This window comes from Oncorhynchus tshawytscha, linkage group LG30 (assembly GCF_018296145.1).
Source record: "Oncorhynchus tshawytscha isolate Ot180627B linkage group LG30, Otsh_v2.0, whole genome shotgun sequence".
In the NCBI taxonomy this organism is placed as follows: domain Eukaryota; kingdom Metazoa; phylum Chordata; class Actinopteri; order Salmoniformes; family Salmonidae; genus Oncorhynchus; species Oncorhynchus tshawytscha.
Window position 1 is genome coordinate 33,451,821 of NC_056458.1, and position 22,058 is coordinate 33,473,878.

Genomic DNA, 22,058 nt, shown 5'->3' on the forward strand with positions numbered 1-22,058 from the left:
TACTGGGCCTTATGCACTAACCTCTGTACCACCTTGCGGTCAGATGTAAAGCAGTTGCCATACCAAGCGGTGATTGCAGCCAGTCAAGATGCTCTTAATGGTGCAGCTGTAGAACTGTTTGAGGATCTGATGGCCCATGCTGAATCTTTTCAGCGTTCTGAGGGGGAAGAAACATTATGGTGCCCTTGACTGTGTTGGTGTGTGTGGACCATGATAATTCCTTAGTGCTCCACTACAACCTGCTTCACTACAACTAGCTATGTTGCTAATGGTAATGAAAAAAAGTTAGAAAAACACACTCAACCCTCTTATGCTGTGCTTAATTCACACTCCGGGCTAATGAACTATTAAAGAGCTAAGTTATTCTCACTGAGCTGCCCTAAGCTTGGAGGTTAATCCAAGGTTATTGTATTACAAACCTCAATTTAATCACTGGAATCTGAGGTTTGTGTGTCATTCCCTCCACCTTGTGCGAGTGTAGAGGTGTGCCTGTGTGTACGTGTGTGCTTGTGTGTCTCTTTGTGTCTTGTCTCTGTGCTGTATGTGTACTCTACACAGACGGGAGTACACTGTATTCTGTTTGGGTGGACAGGCCCATATACAGTATGTGGTGCCACCATGGTCGACCAATGGAATCAGACCTGTGGCAGGTTGAACAGCAGCCTGGTCTATGGCAGACAACGCAGGGACTGTCCACACTATAGGGGCATGTACAAGCTTAGCTCACCACCATTCTGGTGTTAAAGACACACACACAAAGAGTTGCTGGCAGACAACACACACATACATACACACACTGGCAGACAACACACACTACTCGCACACGCGCACACACACACACACACACACACAGAGTGTAGTTGGCAGACAGAGGCGGTGTTGTGTCAGCTCAGCTGCTGGTGAATCATCTGTTTGCCCAAGCCTCCCTCCCTGCTCCCCTGACTGCAGCATGTCTCCATCCAGCCCCACCCCTCACCTCCCCATGACCTGAGCACTGCTGCAGTGCAGCTAGTGTAGCCCTGACCTAACCCACACACTCAAGTGTTGTCGGTCTCAATGCCATTTTGTTATTATGTTTGAGCAAAAGAACACAGCATTAGCCATGGCAAAATGCATAGAAGTGCAGGAAAGTGGCTTAAAAAAACAAAAATTTCACCACTAAGATGGGGGCCTCTTAAATTGTAACAAAATGATTGCTGCTCCGACACGGGCTTCCGTGCTTATTGTAATGCCCCTTGCCACGCCCCCTGCCACGCCCACCACATAAGCCCCATTTGATCCAGAAAAAACCTTGTGATGTAGTGGTAAAAACAAATAGGTGGGGAAACCCAAATCACTGTTCGCTGTGAAAAAACTAAAGGCGTCAGTGTGCTCGCATACTCCCCTAAAAGACCTTCGCTTGAAAAACAAGAAAAAAGCGACAATAGTACTGTTTGTCCACTTTGAGACACTGTAGCCAGTATACACATCCTCAAAATAGTCCAAATGTATCTAAGATAACTGAAGCAATCTGTCATACATTTTTATGTTTTTACCGAGGAGGTCTTAGTCGCGCAATTTTGCATCCGACTAGGATGTTTGGTGCAGTATTTCTCACGAGAATAAATGTGCATGAGGACGAGTCGTCTCGTTAAATGACAACAGGGACTTCATTGAAGAATCCTTACTGTTGACCAGTCGCCAACAAGGAGGAATAGGCTTCAGTGACCGGCTTTGGCTTGCCTCAAGAAAAAATGTAGTGTGCCCGAACACCCAAAAAAAGTCAGAAACGAAGAAAAACGTCACAAAATGTTGTCATAATATAGGCAAAAACTGTTCTGAACTGCTACCTATACTTTCCATTAATTTTTTTGTGGTAGGTTGGTAAACGTTTGCACAAAAGGTAAAAAGGTGCATAAACGGCTACACCATTGATTGTACAACAAGGATATGTGTGCCAGTGTTTCGTATGTTTATTCTGTGGTTGCTGGGAGGCCATTAAAAGTGCCTGGCCAGTGGAGAGGGAGATTGAGTGAGAGACTCTGGCTGTGCCTCAGGGCCTGTAAAGTAGGTAAAGTAGGGTAAAGTAGGTTCCTCTCTCCACTTTCTCCAGGCCCTGCATGATACAGATGGAAACGGACGTTGTCCCAAATGGCACTCTATTCCCAATAGGTGCACTACTTTTGACCAGATTGGGCCGTGGTTAACACTAGATAAGCCTTGCTTCTTTGGACCCCCTTCAGGCCAATGAGGAGTTGTTTTGCCTCAACATTCTAAGAGTCTAATAAATCCATTTCATATATGCTATCGTAAAAATAATACTTTGGTTGGGTTTATGAAGGTCTTGGGTAACATTTAAAGAACACAATAGCATTTTCATTAGTTTATGTTACTGTAGGCTATCTGTGGCTGCATGCTCACGTGTGGAGCACATGGAACGCTGGTTATTCTTGGAAAAAGGGATATTTTGAAATAGAGCTCATCTCTTCAATTTTGAAGGTTATGGGGAAATGGTAATTGCTTTGGAAACCTCAGAATCAGCTCTTTGTGACACTATATAGAAATCAAACCATCTTACCTGCATGTGACTCTGTTGAAGGATTGGAAAAAGTCCCTTTCTGGCGCTCTGGGGAAAGAAATGACATGTTCCCTTAAAGCTGCTTATAACACTTTCTGTTTGTGACGAAATTCGAACAATAAATAGACATATTTAGGAAAGGTCCAGGTTGGAGGGGGGCATTATGAAATGGCAGAGATATTTCAATTTTAAAATCCTCTTGGATCAAAATGATCCCCTTGACCTGTCTTATGTTAAAAGTAGTATACTACAAAGGGAATAGAGTACCATTTGGGACACAAACAATTAGCACCCCACTGCAATGCATTTTCATTTTCACACTGTGTAGAGTCCATGCCCCGGCTAATTGAGGCTGTTCTGAGGGCAAAGGGGGTGCAACTCAATATTAAGAAGGGGTTGCAACTCAATATACTACAGTCCCACATATCAGGCTGTTTATACTGACTCCATGGGTTTGTGTGACAGAATGAGGAATGGGTTGGATTAATTCCATTTCAATCAAGCATAATCAGACACTCACAATCTTGAATTTTGCATCGGAAAAAACATTTATATAATTTCTAGAATCAAGTGTGCATAGATGTAGGAAATGACATCATAACCCACAGTTGGCAGGGAATTGGTTTTGGACAATCCCTGGTTACTGTACATAAAACTGTATATATTTAGTGCTAGTTACTTACACTGAGGAGCAGATAGCCCCTCAGCCTCACTAGCCATACACAAGCTCCTTTCCCCGCATAGCTACACATTACCAAATGGAGAGATAGAGGGGGGTTTCTTTGTCTCTCTGATACAAATCAAATCAAACCTTATTTGTCACATGCACCGAATACAACAAATGTAGACTTTACCATGAAATGCTTTCTTACAAGCCCTCAACCAACAGTGCAGTTCAAGAAGAGTTAAGAAAATATTTACCAAGTAGACTAAAATAAAAAGTAAGAATAACAATAACAAGGTTATATACAAGGGGCACCGGTACCGAGTCAGTGTGCGGGGGGGTACAGGTTAATTGAGGTCATTTGTACATGTGGGTGGGGGTGAAGTGACTATGAATAGATAATAAACAGCGGGTAGCAGCAGTGTACAAAAGGGAGGGGGGGATGTCAATGTAAATTGTCCTGTGGTGATTTTATGTATTGTCCAGCAGGCTTATGGCTTGGGGGTAGAAGCTGTTGAGGAGCCTCTTGGTTCTAGACTTGGAGCTCCGGTACCGCTTGCTGTGCGATAGCAGAGAAAACAGTCTATAACTTCAGTCTCTGACAATTTTTTGTGCTTTCCTCTTACACACCTATTATATAGGTCCTGGATGGCAGGAAGCTTGGCCCCAGTGATGTATGGGGCCGTTCGCACTACCCTCTGTAGCGCCTTACGGTCAGATGCCGAGCAGTTGCCATACCAGATACCAGGTGGTGATGCAACCGGTCAGGATTCTCTCGATGGTGCAGCTGTAGAACCTTTTGAGGATCTGGGGACCCATGCCAAATATTTTCAGCCTCTTGAGGGGGAAAAGGTTTTGTAGTGCCCTCTTCACGACTATCTTGGGATGTTTGGACCATGATAGTTCTTTGGTGATGTGGACATCAAGGAACTTGAAACTCTCGACCCGCTCCACTAAAGCCCCGTCGATGTTAATGGGGGCCTGTTCGGCCCACCTTTTCCTGTAGTCCACGATCAGCTCCTTTTTCTTGCTCACATTGAGGGAGCGGTTGTTGTCCTGGCACCACACTGCCAGTTCTCTGACCTCCTCCCTATAGGCCGTCTCATCGTTGTAGGGGATCAGGCCTACCACTGTTGTGTTGTCAGCAACCTTAATGATGGTGTTGGAGTCATGTTTGGCCACCCAGTTGTGGGTGAACAGGGAGTAGAGGAGGGGACTAAGTACACACCCCTGAGGGGCCCAGTGTTAAGCATCAGCGTGGCAGACGTGTTGCTGCCTACTCTTACCACCTCGGGGCGGCCCGTCAGGAAGTCCAGGATCCAGTTGCAGAGGGAGGTGTTTAGTCCCAGAGTCCTTAGCTTAGTGATGAGCTTCGTGGGCACTATGGGGTTGAACGCTGAGCTGTAGTCGAGGAACAGCATTCTCACATAGGTGTTCCTTTTGTCCAGGTGAGAAAGGGCAGTGTGGAGTGAGATTGAGATTGCATCATCTGTGGATCTGTTTGGGCAGTATGCGAATTGGAGTGAGTCTAGGGTGTCCGGTAGGATGCTGTTGAGGTCATCCATGACCAGCCCTTTGAAGCACTTCATGGCTACCGACGTGAGTGCCACAAGGCGGTAATCATTTAGGCAGGTTACCTTCACTTCCTTGGGCACGGGGACTATGGTGTTCTGCTTGAAACATGTTGGTATTACAGACTCGGTCAGGGAGAGGTTGAAAATGTCAGTGAAGACACTTGCCAGTTGGTCCGTGCATGCTTTGAGTACACGTCCTGGTAATCCGTCTGGCCCAGCTGCTTTGTGAATATTGACCTGTTTAAAGGTTTTGTTCATATCGGCTACCGAGAGCGTGATCACACAGTCATTCAGAACAGCTGGTGCTCTCATGCATGCTTCAGTGTTTCTTGCCTTGAAGCGAGCTTAAAAGGCATTTAGCTTGTCTGGTAGGCTCGTGTCACTGGGCAGCTCGCGTCTGGGTTTCCCTTTGTAGTCCGTAATAATTTTCAAGCCCTGCCACATCTGACAAGCGTCAGAGCCGTGTAGTAGGATTCAATCTTAATCCTGTATTGACACTTTGCTTGTTTGATGGTTCGTCTGAGGGCATAGCGGGATTTCTTATAAGCGCCCAGATTAGTCACCCGCTCCTTGAAAGCGGCAGCTCTAGCCTTTAGCTCGATGCAGATGTTGCCTGTAATCCATGGCTTCTGGTTGGGATATGTACGTACAGTCACTGTGGGGACGACGTCATCAATGCTCTTATTGATGAAGCCAATGACTGAGGTGGTGTACTCCTCAATGCCATTGGATGAATCCCGGAACATTTTCCAGTCTGTGCTAGCAAAACAGTCCTGTAGTGTAGCATCTTCGTCATCTGACTACTTCTGTATTGAGCGAGTCACTGGTACTTCTTGCTTTAGCTTTTGCTTGGATTCAGGAATCAGGAGGATAGAATTATGGTCAGATTTGCCAAATGTAGAGCGAGGGAGAGCATTGTATGCATCTCTGTGTGTGGAGTAAAGGTGGTCAAGGATTTTTTCCTCTGGTTGCACATGTGACATGCTGGTAAACATTTCGTAAAACTGATTTAAGTTTTCTGCATTAATGTCCCTGGCCACTAAGGGCACCACTTCTGGGTGAGCATTTTCTTCTTTGCTTTTGGCCTTATAGAGTTGGTTGAGAGCGGTCTTAGTGCCAGCTTCGTTCTGTGGTGGTAAATAGACAGCTACGAATAATATAGATGAGAACTCTCTTGGTAGATAGTGTGGTCTACAGCTTATCATAAGGTACTCTACCACAGGCGAGCAATATCTTGAGACTTCTTTAATATTAGACATCTTGCACCAGCTGTTATTGACAAATAGACACACACCCCTACCCCTCGTCTTACCAGAGGTAGCGTCTCTGTTCTGCCTGTCACGACTTCCGCCGAAGTCGGTCCCTCTCCTTGTTCGGGCTGCGTTCGGCGGTCAACGTCACCGGTCTTCTAGCCATCACTGATCCACCTTTCATTTTCCATTTGTTTTGTCTTTGTTTTCTACACACCTGGTTTCATTCCCCAATTACTTGTTCATGTATTTAACCCTCTGTTTCCCCCATGTTTTTTGTGCGTGATTGTTTCCATGTTCATTCGGTACGTTATGGCTGGATTTTGACAGGTGCTGTTTTCACCCGTGCGTAATTGATTACCGTTTATTGTTGGTCAAGTGTATGGTTTCCTTGTGCCTTTATTTTGAGTAAAGTATGTTGCTCACTCATTCTGCTCTCCTGCGCCTGACTTCATGCACCAGCTACACCCACCTTCTGACACTGCCGGTGCTTGGAAAATCCCGCTAGCTCTATATTGTCCGTATCATCGTTCAGCCAGGTCTCGGTGAAACATAAGATGTTACAGTTTTTAATGTCCCGTTGTTAGGATAATATTTATCGTAGGTCATCAATTTTATTATCCAATGATTGCACATTAGCAAGAAGAACGGATGGCAGGAGAGTTTACTCGCTCGCCTACAGATCTTTAGATGGATGCCCAATCTGCAGCCCATTTTCCTGCGTGTTTTCTTCACCCAAAAGTTGGGGATCTGGGCCTGTTCCAGTGAAAGCAGGATATCCTTCTCGTTAAAGGAAAAAGTTTCTTCCATTCCGCAGTGAGTAATCACTGTTCTGATGTCCAGAAGATATTTTTGGTCATAGGAGATGGTAGTAGCAACATTTTGTACACAATAAGTAAAAAATAAAGTTACACAAAACGCAAAAAAAATAACAAAATAGCACAATCGGTTGGCAGAATGTAAAACGTCAGCCATGTTCTTCTGCGCCATCTTTCAAACATCCCCTCTTCCACTACTAGGCATACTCACTCCCCTGTCCCAAATTGCACCATTTTTCCTTTATTGGCCTTTGGTCAATAATAGTGCACTATATAGGGAACAGGATGCCATTTGGGATGTATCACCTTCTCTACCCTCTCTAGTCTCTCCTACCATCTCAACCCCCCATTCTCTCTTTCTCACTCACTAGTACTTTGACCAGGGGAGCAGTCGGTCTGCAGTACTTTGAAGAGTTCACTGCCATCAGTAGCCTCAGAATTGTCTGGCATCAACATGCATTTCTCTGCCTGGCATCAACATGCCTTTTTCTGTATGGCGTCAACATGCATCTCTCTGCCTGGCATCAACATGCATCTCTCTGCCTGGCAACAACATGCCTTTTTCTGCCTGGCATCAAAAAACATCGACACGCCTCTGCCTGGTACTTCTCTTTAAACTCATTTGAACTATTTTCCACCCTAAATGCAACATGCAACAATTTCATAGATTTTACTGAGATAAAGTTCATTTAAGGAAATCAGTCAATTGAAATAAATGTGTTAGTCCCTAATCTATGGATTTCACATGACTGGGCAGGGGTGCAGCCATGGGTGGGCATAAGCCCACCAACTTGGCAGCCAGGCCCACCCACTGGGGAGCCAGGCCCAGCCAATCACAATTATTTTTTTCCCCACAAAAGTGCTTTATTACAGACAGAAATCCCCCCCCCCCTCCTTCAGACGATCCCAAAGGTGAAGAATCCGGATGTAGATGCCCTGGGCTGGCGTGGTTGCACGTGGTCTGCGGTTTTGAGGCTGGTTGGACATACTGCCAAAATTCTATAAAATGACTTTGGAGGCAGCTTATGGTAGAGACATTAACATTAAAATCTCTGGCAACAGATCTGGTGGACATTCCTGCAGTCAGCATGCCAATTGCACGCTCACTCAAAACTTGAGACATCTGTGGCATTGTGTTGTGTGACGAAACTGCACATTTTAAAGTGGCCTTTTATTGTCCCCAGCACAAGGTGACCTGTGTAATGATCATGCTGTTTAATCAGCTTCTTGATATGCAACACCTGTCAAGTGGATGGATTATTAGGATGATGATAGATTGGATTTATGTCGTGCTTCACAAACAGAATGAATTATGTCACTCTTAAATAAATAAAGAAAACATATTTTTCCAAGTGCTCAAAGCGCTTTACATTGTAATGGTGGAACACATTTTCCTCTCGTAAATGCATCTCTCTATTCAATACATATTTATTGGGGGTGCAGCAGGGATGTGTCCGTGCCCCCTCCAGTGTATCCCACTGTAATGCTCCGGGTGTCGTGGGTGTGGAGTCAAATGCAGGAGACAGATAGTTCAATGCTGTGCGTCTTTTAATAGCACCAACGCACCACAGGGTGCTCACAAAAGTACGTTCCCAAACACAGGGAATCAAAATGTACAATGGAAAAAATCACGACCAGGCACTAACACGTACCTCTACAACAGAGCCGAAGGTTACATTGAAATAATCCCGCACAACAACCAGGCGGGCCGGCTGTCTAATAAAGACAAACTAATTAAACATACACAGGTGCTACCACTAAACATACAAGGAGGGGGAGGAAAAACAATTAGTGGCAGCTAATAGGCCGGTGACAACGACCGCCGAGTGCCACCCGCCCGGGAAGGGGAAACACCCTCAGTCGGACTCGTGACACCCACAGAGGTTCAACTTCTCATGTGACTTTAGTGGTTCTAATGGGTCAATGCATAATTCATTGCCATGTCTCCAATGTTTCTTCTCCCCACCAAGCTTATGACCTGCCTTAAACGACAAGTTAAATATTACATTCATTTATTCATAAAAGCACAATTTAAATGTCCCGGCACTACAAAAACGACTTATCCTCAAGCATTTCACCCCCAAACCTACTGTGTTGGTCGCAGTGTCACTGTAGGCTAGCCTACAGCCTAGCTATGTGGAAACAAGACCAGGCCTTGCCTTCCCTGCCTGCCTGCCTAAAGGGATCAAACATGGTGGATATGGAGGTGCTGGCTCTCTCAGGGGCTGGCTGGTTGTCTGTTCTTCTAGGGGATTTATCGTTTTCTCTCCCCCCTCCACACCCCCAGCCGTCCCTGGCTACGCTAATAAAACGTGAACAGACAGTGTAGCGTGAAGAAATGTACATCCCCAAGCCGTGTCAGGATGCACACTCTGATCAGGCTTATTGGGGCAGAAAGAGAGGGGAGTGCCTGCTCCCTCCCTTCAGGCCCTGGAGAATGAGGGAGGGGGTGCAGGGATAAGGGAGTTGCCGCTGTGTGTGAGTGTGTGGTCTGTTCTGACCTATGTTGAGTGGGACTAGAGGGTCTTCAGATACCCTTTCAAGGCCAATAACTTGAATTTCCCTAGATACAGTTAGCATTCCTGTGCATGCCACACCAAATAAACAGCTTTGTTTTGAATGAGTACGGCCCCAATTGAATAAATGATTTCACAGTACTCTGTTCCAATGTTGTTATTGAATTCTTCAAGTGTATTATAATCTTACCACTGTGCATGCAGTACCACAAATGGAGTTGTAGTAAGTATTTCGGCAATAACATCCCAATAGTCTCAACGTACAATATACAGTGGGGCAAAAAAGTTTTTAGTCAGCCACCAATTGTGCAAGTTCTCCCACTTAAAAAGATGAGAGAGGCCTGTAATTTTCATCATAGGTACACTTCAACTATGACAGACAGGATTTTTAATGAATTTATTTGCAAATGATGGTGGAAAATAAGCATTTGGTCACCTACAAACAAGCAAGATTTCTGGCACTCACAGCCCTCTAACTTCTTCTTTAAGAGGCTCCTCTGTCCTCCACTCGTTACCTGTATTAATGGCACCTGTTTGAACTTGCTATCAGTATAACAGACACCTGTCCACAACCTCAAACAGTCACACTCCAAACTCCACTATGGCCAAGACCAAAGAGCTGTCAAAGGACACCAGAAACAAAATTGTAGACCTGCACCAGGCTGGGAAGACTGAATCTGCAATAGGTAAGCAGCTTGGTTTGAAGAAATCAACTGTGGCAGCAATTATTAGGAAATGGAAGACAAGACCACTGATAATCTCCCTCGATCTGGGGCTCCACGCAAGATCTCACCCCGTGGGGTCAAAATGATCACAAGAACGGTGAGCAAAAATCCCAGAACCACACGGGGGGACCTAGTGAATGACCTGCAGGGAGCTGGGACCAAAGTAACAAAGCCTACCATCAGTAACACACTATGCCCCAGGGACTCAAATCCTGCAGTGCCAGACGTGTCCCCCTGCTTAAGCCAGTACATGTCCAGGCCCGTCAGAAGTTTGCTAGAGAGCATTTGGATGATCCAGAAGAAGATTGGGAGAATGTCATATGGTCAGTTGAAACCAAAATATACCTTTTTGGTAAAAACTCAACTCGTCGTGTTTGGAGGACAAAGAATGCTGAGTTGGAGCCAAAGAACACCATACCTACTGTGAAGCATGGGGGTGGAAACATCATGCTATGGGGCTGTTTTTCTGCAAAGGGACCAGGACGACTGATCCGTGTAAAGGAAAGAATTAATGGGGCCATGTATCGTGAGATTTTGAGTGAAAACCCCCTTCCATCAGCAAGGGCATTGAAGATGAAACATGGCTGGGTCTTTCAGCATGACAATGATCCCAAACACACCGCCCGGGCAACGAAGGAGTGGCTTCGTAAGAAGCATTTCAAGGTCCTGGAGTGGCCTGGAGTGGCCTAGCCAGTCTCCAGATCTCAACCCCATAGAAAATCTTTGGAGGGAGTTGAAAGTCCGTGTTGCCCAGCAACAGCCCCAAAACATCACTGCTCTAGAGGAGATCTGCATGGAGGAATGGGCCAAAATACCAGCAAAAGTGTGTGAAGACTTTTATTTATAAATATTTAACCTCTGTTATTGCCAACAAAGGGTATATAACAAAGTATTGAGATAAACTTTTGTTATTGACCAAATACTTATTTTCCACCATAATTTGCAAATAAATGAATTAAGAATCCTACAATGTGATTTTCTGGATTTTTTCCCTAATTTTGTCTGTCATAGTTGAAGTGTACCTATGATGAAAATTACAGGCCTCTCTCATCTTTTTAATTGGGAGAACTTGCACAATTGGTGGCTGACTAAATACTTTTTTGCCCCACTGTATCATCTTTACAGACTATCCTTATTGACATTTATAAACTGGGTGGTTTGAGCCCTGAACACTGATTGACTGAAAGCTGTATATTAGACCATATACCATGGTATGAAAAAACAAATATTTGTACTGCTTTAATTACATTGTTAACCAGTTTATAATAGCAATAAGGAATGGCCCATGGGTGTTTCCTCAGCCGTGGTATATTGGTCAAATACCAACACTTCCTCTGGCCTTATTGCTTAATGTGATAAATGTACAGTAGTTCATTATTATATTGACAGCCTTGAGATAAATCGGCTTTTGGGTTTCAGTGGCAGACTTCCTGTGCTACTACGATGCATTTACATTTTGATATAATACATTTGATTTATGCAATGCTTCTCCAGTAGCTCAAAGCATCACCTTCTCCTGAGTGCTACAGTCCCAGTCCATTCATTTGTTAATACGCTTACCTTGCAGTAATCCAGGTCAGCGATTGATCATGATGAAGTGTGTCTGTCTACGTACGGGAGTTATTAGAATAATATACACATACAGTTATGGAGAAAGCCCAGTAAACCCTCCTAACTTTGATAAATGACGGTCATACTAATCAGATTATGATATTGTGCTCCCTCAGGTCTTTGCCTGGACGTAGCTTTTCTCTGAACGTAGACAGACATGCCTGGCATGTAATCCAGGCTACTCTCACTCTAGACGCTTGTAATAATGATTTGTACTCTGTACTTTTCCAGAACTCGATCTCTCTCTTTTTCCTTGTTTACTCAATTTGATTCAAAGGGCTTTATTGTGATAGGAAACATATGTTTACATTGCCAAAGCAAGTTAAATAGATTAATAAAAAAAGTGAAGAAAACAATAAAGAATTAACAGTAAATGTTATAGTTTCAAAGGAATAGAGACATTTCAATTGTCATAATAATTACAGTGTTGTAAAGATGTGCAAATAATTTAAGTACAAAAGGGAAAATAAAAACATAAATATGGGTTGTATTTACAATGGTGTTTGTTCTTCACTTGTTGCCCTTTTCTTGTGGCAACAGGTCACAAATCTTGCTGCTGTGATGTCTCACTGTGGTATTTCACCTAATAGATATGGGAGTTTATAAAAATTGGATTTGTTTTCAAATTCTTTGTGGGTCTGTGTAATCTGGGAGAAATATGTGTCTCTAATATGGTCATATATTTGGCAGGAGGTTAGGAAGTGCAGCTCAGTTTCCACCTCATTTTGTGGGCAGTGTGCACATAGCCTGTCTTCTCTTGAGAGCCAGGTTGTCCTACGGCAGGCTATGCTCACTGAGTCTATACATAGTTAAAGCTTTCCTTAATTTTGGGTCAGTCGAAGTGGTCAGGTATTCTGCCACTACTCTCTGTTTAGGGCCAAATTCTGCGTGCATGAGTCTCAGTTTGGTGTTTGTCCCATTTTGTGAATTATTGGTTGGTGAGTGGACCCCAGACCTCACAAACATAAAGGGCAATGGGTTGTATAACTGATTAATGTATTTTTAAACAGACCCTAATTGGGATGTCAAATTGTATGTTATTTTTGATGGTGTAGAAGGCTGGGAAACATATGTTTACATTGCCAAAGCATGTGAAATAGATACACGATCAAAAATGAACAGTGAACATTACATTCAAGTTTCAAAGGAATAGAGACATTTCAAATGTCATATTATGGCGGTGTACTCTCTCTCTCTCTCGCTCTCTTTCTCTCCCTCTCCCCCCTTGTTGTAAATTCACCACTGTTTATCTCTTCAAATGCTATATTCTGTTGGTCAGACTGTGCTGTGCTCTGGTGTGTTCAGTGGAGGAGGCAATATGTTCGAGACTAATTGTCTTATCTCACAAGCCCAGGTTCACCTGTCTTGTGAGCAGAGCAGCAGAGTTCTAGCCTCGCAAGCTGCCTGATCCCAAAAGCTTCCATGAATGTTTGCTGCACGGATATCATGATAGCGCAGCGGTAATCATTCTGGTATTTACGAGGCTGGCAGAGTTCACCTCTTATCCACTTCAATTAGTTTTATGGTTAGGGCTGAGTACAGGTCAAATGTGATGTTTCAAGTTGACCATTTTCTATTGTAACATAGGGATCCTCAACGTGTACTTGAATCAGTTTCGATGGGCAGTTGCGATACTTGAGGAGGCATGAAGTTTACCCCCAAACTGGATGTTCTTTCTAAATGCCACTCCTCCTCAAAATGTGACCTCATATGGAACGGAGAGTGAAATGAAAGAAGTAGCCAGAACTGGTGATTCACGACAAGCTTCTCTCTGAAAAACGTGTGCTTTGGATCCAACACAAGGGAAAAAGGTTAAGCATCTCTGGCCCTGTAGCCTGTCTACACCGAAAGGGATCAGGCCAGTTCCCAAAAACGTCCCTTTTCGAGTCCTGCTGCTGCACTGCTGTTGCTCTCTATGCACTTTATCACTTCCCCCCCTCTTCTCAGTATTGTTTTGAAAAAAAATCTTATAAAATGGCAGTGTCCACTTGCCAGGCCCCTTGGGCAAACTTGTTACCTCAGTCACACTTCCCAAAAAGCTTAATTTAGCTTAGCAGGCACCACTGAGTGAGAGCACTTTCTGGCACCTCATTTGTTATTGTAACAGTTTTAGAGACTCCACTGCAGTGAAGCGTTAAAGCGTTTACATGTGTCTCAGACCGGTGAGATAGACATGTTTGAGGTGATGCAGGAATGGTGTTCAACCCTCTACATGTGGGTCTGGCACAAAATGAACTTCCTTGTGTGCATCCCTCCGTAGAACTCTGGTGCTGTTTTCTTTCCTTTACCTGGTTCACTTGTGTCAGGTCAGTAACATCAAAGAGGATGGGAAGTGTTCCCTGTCTTAGTAATAAGCGTCTTTGGTGACATTGCTCATAGGAGAAACGTATAAGTGGATTCAGGAGGGAGGCAATGGGATGTGACAACCACAGAACTTTAATGTTACATGCAGTGGCTCATCAGTGATGATGTTTTGCTTGCCATGTAAAACCTTCTTTAGGCTGTCATTGCTGCACTGCCAAAGCTATAGCATTTATCATTTACCCATTTTCTTTAGAATTTCATGTAATAAATTGAGAGGATCATTCAATTATTTCAAGATAACCATATTACCATAGTAATTTTTAATGTTACATTTCTCTCTGTTCGAAGACAATCTAAAAACAATTTCCCACCACCTTTCAGCGCCCATTTCTCAGCGGTCTCTTGCTATATGATGTGAGCTTGGCTTGTAGACAAAAAGTAGACAATAAATGGAGTATTGATAAAGATAATTTAATTTAAGGTATTCATTTTATAACATGATCAAAATGAACTCTGAATAAATTAAAACCTACTTGCGGCAGGACTTAACTCTCTGTTAAAGCTAACAGCTAATTGTTAAAGGCTAGCAGTCGATTTCACTACACTTGAATCTTTGTGTTTCCCATTGATCTGCCTTGTAAGCTAACAAGCACATTGTTCCCCGCAGGAACGTACCCATTAGGTCTATTTTTCTCCATTCTGAATGAGTCTGCATTTAAGTATCTAAATATCAGCTAAATCCCTTTCTTACCCAAAGCTAGCTGCACTAGCTGCTTAGCCACCACCCAGTGAGACTGATGTCTGTCCTCACCCAGACAGTATATCCTCTGGCCTGCCTCCTAATCTCCCCAGGGCACATCAGAGGATAACCAGTTTAATAACTCCTCCTGTTCCGAGACAGTGCAGTAGTGAATCCCATGTCTCTCTATTTGGCAGGGGTTCAATATGACTGGGTTGATGTCCGATTTTTTAAATTGAATGATGTTCATTTACTTTAACAACTGTGCTATATGGGTGAATTAAATAATGACCATTTCAATTATTAAGAAGTGTTTTTCTTAAATCCAAGGTGGTAGCAGTGGAAAGGTGTATCACAGTGTTTTTGGTAAATGTTATATATTAGGGATTTTGTCCATGATTAGACTGAGCTATGTTTTTTTCTGTGTCGAAAGAGATTTCCAAGTACGAGCTCTGCAGCCTAGGTACTAACACAGGATTCTCCAAATCCTGCCCCCTCCTGCCTTCTTTGAAAGATACCCACTCCCACTCATCCCCCTCCTCTTTCCCTCTCCAATCTCCCCTCTCATCCCCCCTTCTCCCACATTCAGGAAATGGGAGGCCTGCCAGAAGCGCTCTCTGTTTCCGGGAATCTGTCCCACAATGCCGCAATGTAGTAAGCTGGCTTTGACGTGAGCACCATTGTTCAAAGTGCAGGCCCCATTGTCTGAGGGAAGGAACAGCAACAAAACCAAAAACCACCCGCGGAAGAAGGGAGGAGGTGGAGATAGAGGGGCCTGTGCTATTTATATGAAGAACCCAGCCACCTCCTATCTCTCAGACTTAGGCATCTGGGTAGGGATCTGCATGTTTGATATGCCAACCAGTGGAACAACTTGGACCAAGAAAGTGCCTGAGGACATGGGGCTTATGTTGGCATCGCCACACCACCGCCCTTTTGATTATGAAATTAATTCAAGTGGGTCTGGTGTTCCATCATTTCTGGTCCCTTCGAGTAATGGTGGTGGTTGTGATCCTGTGATGTGTAAGCAGATGATGAAAGATGTACCTATGATAGTGCAGTCTACTGGTTAGCAGCATGTCATGAGACAGACGGCAAGGTGGGTTTAGAGGTGGGAAGTTAGAAGCTGGCTGTCTCTGACTGATGATGTCACACAGTACACAGAAACATGCAAATGACAAGGAAGACCAGGGCATGTTTTCATTAAGCGCCTCAGATTAGGAGTGCTGATCTAGGATCAGTTTTGTCTTTTAGATCATAATGAATAAGGTTATCCCGGAACTGTTGATTTATATACTAATCTTTTAATAAAATGTATGTTTCTAGTGTCATTTTCTTGACATAGCATGCAATGACCATACAAACATGGTAGCAAATGGAGAATATAAGGTTGAACATGGAGCTGGTTTCAGATACCCAGATCTGTCTGATGGTGATTCTAACATGTATTGACGCAGGGGTGTGAATTCTAATGTAAATGAGATATTTCTGTATTTCTTTTTCAATAAATTTGCTAAAATGTCTAAAAACATGTTTTCACATTGTCATTAAGGGGTATTGTGTGTAGATGGGTAAGAAAACAAGTATATTTAATCCATTTGGAGTTCAGGCTGTAACTCAACACAATGTGGAATAAGGGTATGAATAGGGGTATGAAGGCACTGTACACTTAGAACAGGGTTTTACCAATAACAAATAGTATAATAGTATTCTAATCCTTTCTCGTCTTTGTTTTCACAGGTTTTCCAAAAAAGCAACCAGGTCAGAGTTTTTTCCTTGCTTTGCAAATCTTTGTCTACATTGTCAATCACAAAGGACTACAATCATGACCTCCAGACGAACCAAAAACTAGAATGTCTTACCACAAAATAAATGATATGCCCCTAAGAGTTGGGTCACCTGGTATGCGTCCTAAATGGAACCCTATTCACTATTTAGTGTACTATTTTTGACCTGGCCCTGGTTAAAAGTATTGTATTAAATAAGGAATAGGGTTCCATTTCAGACGCTGCCCTGTATTTGAGTTGATTTAGCCTGATATTATGAGGCTTTTGGACACCATACCGTGCCTGACACCCTGATAAGCATGTTAAGATGACACCTCACGTATCTAGAATCTGATGGTGCAGTCTTCCTCCTAAGCCGCAGGGATTTGGCTCTCTATTTCGTCTGGTAAAGGGTCTAAGTCCCAGGTGTCTAATATACAGTATGTCTGAGAGAGTATTGTAACAGATAATATTAAAAGTATAATATAATGGGGTCGTTCCATGAATGGAGTGACATTTTAAGTATACATTTTTCACCAATATTGAAATTTAAAAGCCTGGTTAAAAACCTGCACAGACGTGCAAAATCTGGTGTCCTGTGTGTGTGTGTGTGTGTGTGTGTGTGTTTCTCACCATGCCATCTGTGTTTGTGTGTTCCCAGGACCCCTAGCATTCTCAGCAAGGACCACCCCCCAGACAAGAAACCCAAGAGTGACAAAAACACAGTCCCACCTGCGCATGAGTTTGACCCTACAGGTAAGTGTGCACGCACAAGCATACACACACACACAAACAACATAGGTCCTGCACACACAAACAAACCGAAAACAGGACTTGCGCACACTTGCAACATACACTCATTGAACAAACTACGCAAGCACAAAATATAATACACACCTCAATCCATTTCAATGTCTAATCTAATTTTCCACTTGGTTGGTGCAGTGTATTACTGTCGGTCAGTTACTGGTGATAACTGTAATAATCATTTGACACAATATTAGCTACTGACCAAATAAACTAAATTATATGGGAATAGTAATTAACAGCTCCTTAAGTAGTGGAATGGAGTGGAAAGAGTTTCTGTTAGTGGCGAATCCTAACTTCATAGTGACCATTAATGCACATTGGGGTTGTTTCAAAATGAAAAGAAACTCTTTCACTGTTACTGTATTGTCTGATATAAGCTCAAGCCAATCACTGTTATTAGACCCTTTCAGACTGTAAACGTGTCAATGATCCTGTTGTAGGTAGCACTCCGCTTCACTCACTCACACACATTAGATAATTGAATGTAAATTATGCAGCGTGTCGATGTGATAAATGCTGCGGTGACATGCTATAGCCTAGGAGGGAGCTACTAGACACCAAACGGAAGACAACAAATCGAAGCAGGACGGGACTACCTGGACGTGTCCAATAGGAAACGTTCGTTTTTGTTTTCCGTTGCAAAACGTTTTGCTACGCTGTGCACTAATGTATACGACCCTGGGAACGGAAAATGTTTTGCAACAAAAACAATCGTTTCTTATTGGCCAAGTTCACGTACTCCCTCCCTCTTTTTTTTCATTTGATATCTAATGAATAAGGACCCTGTTATTAAAGGTCCACTCTGGAGACTAGGGGTTAATGTTTGGTCTGGGGTGGGGGGGTCAAATGGGAGCACCGTGGCTCCCCAGCTGACAGCCAGATTAACAGCCAGCACCAGGCTGATGCTTATCTTCTGTTAGGCTGGGGAAACAGGAACGGCAGCAGGATGAAACACAAACACACACACATGTACATACACACATTCAAACACACACAGTCACAATAATACATTCACACTCGCACACACATCATGGCTGCTGGAGTCTGAGGATGAAACACACACACACACACACACACACTGGTTAATAGTGCGCTTTGAGCCCTAGTCATGTGATGAGGTAGTCTACTCTTCAGACAGGCACAGCACCAAAATCCCTCCCATTTTAGCCCCGTACTGTAGGGTGCTAGCGGTCTAGTCTGTGTTTTATGAATGTGCAATGAGCATACACAGATACGGTCATCCTTCCTAACTCAATTGCCGGAGAGGAAGAAACCGCTCAGGGATTTCACCATGAGGCCAATGGTGACTTTAAAACAATTACAGAGTTTAACGGCTGTAATAGGAGAAAACTGAGGATGGATCATCAACATTGTAGTTACTCCACAATACTAATTTAATTGACTGAGTGAAAAGAAGGAAGCCTTTACAGAATGCAAATATTTAAAAACCTGTGTTAATTTTCTGTAATGCCTCTTACTGTAACGTCATTCAGAGGTGGAAGAAGGATCGGACCAAAGCGCAGCGGCATAAGTGTTCATGATGTAATATTTAATGAAACGAACTGAACACTGAAATACAAAACAATAAAGTGAACAAACGAATGAACGAATGAACGAAAACCGAAACAGTACCGTGTGGCCCTAACACTCACACGGAAACAAACACCCACAAACCAAAAGTGAAACCCAGGCTATCTAAGTATGATTCTCAATCAGAGACAACTAACGACACCTGCCTCTGATTGAGAACCATACTAGGCCGAAAACAGAAACCAAACATAGAAAAACAAACATAGACACCCCAACTCACGCCCTGACCATACTAAAACAAAGAATAAAATAACAGAGAACTATGGTCAGAAGGTGACACTTACCAGATGTTGGGCATTATTAGTGGATTTGCACTGCATTGTGCATGGTTAATTTGTAACAAAAAGGACATTTTCGTAGACTGACTTGAAAGCCATATCAGTGACAATTGCAAAAAAGCAGGTTAAACTATTTTGATAAAATAATGAAATGATGAGTGGGTCTTATGTTTGTGGAAGACTTATATTTAGCTTACGTATAATTTTACAAGCTTTGAATTCATTATATTATTCCTGACTGTTTGAAATGCAGTGAATTGATCTTTAATTGCGCAACAATGGTTATTTAACCTTTTTAGTTTTTTATCAATATATTTATCGTGAAATTGGCCATAAGTTAGATTTTTATATCGCCCAGCCCTAGTTGTAGGCCTGATAAACAACAGTGACGAGTCAGCCTATAGAGAGGAGGTACAGTGCGTTTGGAAAGTATTCAGACCCCTCGACTTTTTCCACATTTTGTTCGGTTTCAGCCTTATTATAAAATTGATTATTCTCATCAATCTACAGAAAATACTTCATAATGACAAAGCGAAAACAGTTTTTTAGATATTTTTGCAAATGTATAAAAAATGTAAAATAGATACCTTATTTACATACGTTTTCAGGCCCTTTGCTATGAGACTCAAAATTGAGCTCAGGTGCATCCTGTTTCCATTGATCATCCTTGAGATGTTTCTACAACTTGATTGGAGTCCACCTGTGGTAAATTCAATTGATTGGACATGATTTGGAAAGGCACAAACCTGTCTATGTAAGGTCCCACAGTTGACAGTGCATGTCAGAGCAAAAACCAAGCCGTGAGGTTGATGACAGGATTGTGTCGATGCACCAGCCTGGGGAAGGGTACCAAAAAATGTCTGCAGCATTGAAGGTCCCCAAAAGGTCCCCACAGTGGCCTCCCTCATTCTTAAATGGAAGAAGATTGGAACCACCAAAACTCTCCCTAGACCTGGCTGCCCGGCCAAAGTTAGCAATCGGGTGAGAAGGGCCTTGGTCAGGGAGGTGATCAAGAACATGATGGTCACTCTGACAGAGCTCCAGAGTTCCTTTGTGAAGATGGGAGGACCTTCCAGAAGGACAACCATCTCTGCAGCCCTCCTCCAATCAAGCCTTTATGGTGGCCAGATGGAATCCACTCCTCAGTAACAGGCACATTACAGTCCTCTTGGAGTTTGCCAAAAGGCACCTAAAGCGCTCTCAGACCATGATAAACAAGATCCTCTGGTCTGATGAAACCAAGATTGAACTATTTGGCCTGAATGCCAAGCATCACATCTGGAGGAAACCTGGCACCATTCCTACAGTGAAGCATGGTGGTGGCAGCATCATGCTGTGGGGATGTTTTTCAGCAGCAGTAACTGGGAGACTAGTCAAGATTGAGGGAAAGATGAACGGAGTAAAGTACAGAGAGATCCTTGATGCTCCAGAGCGGTCAGGACCTCAGACTGGGATGAAGGTTCACCTTCCAACAGGACAATGACTCTAAGCACACAGCCAAGACAACGTAGAAGTGGCTTCAGGACACGTCTCTGAATGTCCTTGAGGGGCCCAGCCAGAGCCCGGACTTGAACCAGATCAAACATCTCTGGAGAGACGTGAAATAGCTGTGCAGTGACACTCCTCATCCAACCTGACTGAGCTTGAGAGGATCTGCAGAGAAGAATGGGAGAAACTCCCCAAATACAGGTGTGCCAAGCTTGTAGCGTCATACCTAAGAAGACCCGAGGCTGTAATTGCTGCCAAAGGCGCTTCAACAAAGTACTGAGAAAGGGGTCGGAATACTTATGTAAATGTGATAGTTTTTTTTTCTACAAACCTATTTTTGCATTGTCATTATGGGGTATTGTTTGTAAATTGATGAGGGCAAAAAACGATTTAATCCATTTTAGAATAAGGTTGTAACGTAACAAAATGTGAAAAAAGTGAAGGGGTGTGAATACTTTCCGAATGCACTGTATATATACAGCAATGTTCTAACTTCTATTTGAAATATAGCAGCAAATGGGAGACCAACTACATATTAATGCCCATGATTTTGGAATAGAAATGTTTGACTAGCAAGTGTCCACATACTTTTGGTCATGTAGTGTATATCTCACAGGTTATGAAACAATCGTTCAATAGCTCAACCTGTGCTGGTCCATGATATGCTGCCCGGTCTCTGAGACTTTAATCTGGGAGTTCTAAAGAGTTAGTTTTAATGTAAACTGTCCAGCAAGGAGGAAAGAACATGGCTTGCTGGTCGCTGATACAAAGAAAGTTAAGAAACATTTATCTTTATGCCTTCATTTTATTTTTCTGAGAGCCATTTTAGGCTTGGCTTTCCTCAGAATCCTTCTTCTTTTGAATTCTGCTTTTTTTAAATCATTCTTAACCTCAGTTACCTTTATTTCAGTTTAGTTGTTTTCAAGGAAGCGTTATCTACATGTCCATACATAAATACATACAGGTCCAGTCAAAAGTTAGGACACACCTATTCATTCAAGGGTTTTTCTTTATTTGACTATTTTCTGCATTGTAGAATACTAGTGAAGGCATCAAAACTATGAAATAACACATATGGAATCATGTAGTAACCAAAAAAGTGTTAAACAAACCAACAAATATTTTAGATTCTTCAAAGTAGCCACACTTTGCCTTGATGACAGCTTTGCACACTCCTGGCATTCTCTCAACCTGCTTCACCTGGAATTCTTTTCCGACAGTTCCCACATATGCTGAGCACTTGTTGGCTGCTTTTCCTTCACTCTGAGGTCCAATTCATCCCAAACCATCTCAATTGGGTTGAGGTTGGGTGATTGTAGAGGCCACGTCATCTGATGCAGTACCATCACTCCCCTTCTTGGTAAAATA

General features: G+C 43.1%; 1 protein-coding gene across 2 annotated transcripts in view; it reads left to right on the forward strand.

Moving 5' to 3' along the window:
• The window catches only part of arhgef12b (Rho guanine nucleotide exchange factor (GEF) 12b), a 113,840-nt gene that overhangs the window by 36,129 nt on the left and 55,653 nt on the right, over positions 1 to 22,058 (forward strand). For both annotated transcript variants that reach the window (XM_024393629.2, XM_024393630.2), the window contains exons 2-3: positions 16,499 to 16,519; positions 17,186 to 17,280. In XM_024393629.2, the coding sequence (XP_024249397.2) occupies positions 16,499 to 16,519; positions 17,186 to 17,280 (116 nt within the window). The remainder of the gene's footprint in view (positions 1 to 16,498; positions 16,520 to 17,185; positions 17,281 to 22,058) is intronic.